General features: G+C 38.2%; 1 protein-coding gene across 1 annotated transcript in view; it reads right to left on the bottom strand.

Annotated features, from left to right (window-relative positions):
• Nucleotides 90-2,131, bottom strand: part of LOC104720019 (protein WVD2-like 5) — a 7,145-nt gene continuing 5,103 nt past the window's right edge. Inside the window, exons 2-8 of the mRNA XM_010437994.2 lie at nt 2,111-2,129; nt 1,948-1,988; nt 1,691-1,762; nt 1,473-1,572; nt 1,355-1,390; nt 1,034-1,192; nt 90-935 (exon numbers count right to left, since the gene is read on the bottom strand). Of these exons, the coding sequence (XP_010436296.1) occupies nt 465-935; nt 1,034-1,192; nt 1,355-1,390; nt 1,473-1,572; nt 1,691-1,762; nt 1,948-1,988; nt 2,111-2,129 (898 nt within the window). The 3' untranslated portion in view covers nt 90-464. The remainder of the gene's footprint in view (nt 936-1,033; nt 1,193-1,354; nt 1,391-1,472; nt 1,573-1,690; nt 1,763-1,947; nt 1,989-2,110; nt 2,130-2,131) is intronic.

A 2,131-nucleotide genomic window follows, 5' to 3' on the forward strand; every position in this document is an offset into this window, starting at 1 on the left:
TAATTACTCTGATGGATAGCCACAAAATTTGGAAAAGAGCCAAAGAGTAGAATCAATTATAACAAAAGAAATTGCACATAAGCCAATAATAACAAAAATGAGAAAAAGAAGAAGATAAAGAAAGAATACACAGACAGAACGAAACGCAGAATCTCCTGAATATTCACCTTTTAGTAATCAAAGCATCAAAAAGAAAAAGAAAAAGAAGATCTTGACATCAAAAAAACAACTTAGAAAGATTAAAAACATTACCATCAAACATAGGAATATATAAAAGCAGCAACCTTTAGGACCAAACCTATATGATTCTTTTTCACTCCTTTACCCATCTCTTCTCATAGAAGTTTAGGCTGAAGATATATATTTATATAAATATAATACGGTTTCTTTTTCTCCTTTGTCCTCCTTAATTAATGCAAAGAGATATGATGAGTCTTGAGAGTAATGATCGTACCGCAGAGTTTTCAATGCTCAACAGTAACCGCTTCAGATACCTCAATGGACTTGTCGGCTCTGTCTTCATTCATCCTTGGAGATACAATCTCATGTGAATCTTCTGCATCAGCATTGGATGATACAGTCACTTGTGCTTCCTCTTCTACAGGATGTGAAGACTGGTTTACCGTTTCTGCATCTTTTTCAACTTTCTTTTTTTCAGGTTTCACCTTCGCTGAGGTTGTGGCAGCTTTTGCTGGGGCGGGTTTTCCATCGGGAAGAGCTGTTTTCTGAGATGGCAATCTTGGAAGTGACTTACGCACTGGTTGTTTCTTGAGCTCAACTGTTGGCATAATTCCCTTAGCAGCTGAGTTATCTTTAGAAGCTCTCTCATCTAGGCTTAGCCTACCAATGCGAGGAGTTTGAGTTTCTTCACAATCCGCTCCAGAAGCAGTCTTCTTTCTCCCAAGTTTTGGAGATTTGGCTCTCGTTGGTGGTATCTTCTTGGACATTAACAACAGTTTCACATGAAATGTGAGTATTAGTACTTCAGTAAAAATTGAGATCCTGGTTGAGCTTCAGCAGAGAGGAGAAGTACCTTCTTTAACTCTGTTTTAGGCGGCTGAGGTTCTTGATAAAAGCTAGGCATGGGTGTGGCTTTGAAGTTCAAGCTCTTCCTTAGCATCCTAAGCTCAGCTTCTTGTGTTTCCTGCGAGAAAAGCAAGGATTTTATTAGAAGAGGCCGGGAATGTAAACACTGTGAAAAAAGAACATNCGCTTTTCATACACTTTGAATCATCTACATTTTCAACTTGTGTGCCCTACCCAAAAAAAGGAAAAGCAAAACACAGATGTTAATTACAAATTACAAGTGGTTAATATGACAGAGTAGTAGATTGACCGTCCGGAAGATACAAACCTCAGTNTGAGTCTTCTCTTCAAGCTTGACATAGAACTGCACCATATGAAAGCAGATATATGATTATTTATAACTATGTTCTAGAGAGAGGTTAAGAATAATGAACCAAAATGTGAACCTCTCTTCTCTTTTCAGCTCGTTGGTCGCATTTGAAACTGAAGCCATAATTTGGAAGTGCACCAACTTTACGAGGTTTTCCATCGTCTGCTTTCGGACTACTAAGAGACCATCAAGTCATATAATCAGCATAACTAATAAAAATGAGAGGCAAATGCAGAAAGGCCCTAACTTTCCACAAGAAAGAAGAGCTGGTAAATATAAAGGTAAAAGTAATACTTAGAAGACTGAGTATCATCTTCAGATGTCTCATGGGCTTGTTTCTTTTGAGGCTTTGGTTTCACCTTGTCCCTGCATCAAAAAGGGAAAGAAATTTCCAGTTTCAATCATTGATTAGGGACTAAAAGAGAAATGAAAAGACTTAGCACCAAGATCTGGATGCCATTATTGGCAAAATATTTTGGCTTTAGCAGTGTGAACACATGAGAACACCAATATGGAAAGAAACTCTGAATTCAAAAATGAGGACTCAATACCCGGCGGCAGTTTCAGCAGGTGCAGAGTCATACTTCCCTTGCTGATAAGAAAAACGAACAAATCAGAAACAATCATCGGCGGATCAGCAAGAAAGAAGATCACACACACATAAGCCTAAGCCAAAGCAAAGAAACCTAGATGCAAAAAGTGAGGGATGATTACCTTTGTGACTTGAGCCTCTCT

Source organism: Camelina sativa, chromosome 10 (genome assembly GCF_000633955.1).
Source record: "Camelina sativa cultivar DH55 chromosome 10, Cs, whole genome shotgun sequence".
In the NCBI taxonomy this organism is placed as follows: domain Eukaryota; kingdom Viridiplantae; phylum Streptophyta; class Magnoliopsida; order Brassicales; family Brassicaceae; genus Camelina; species Camelina sativa.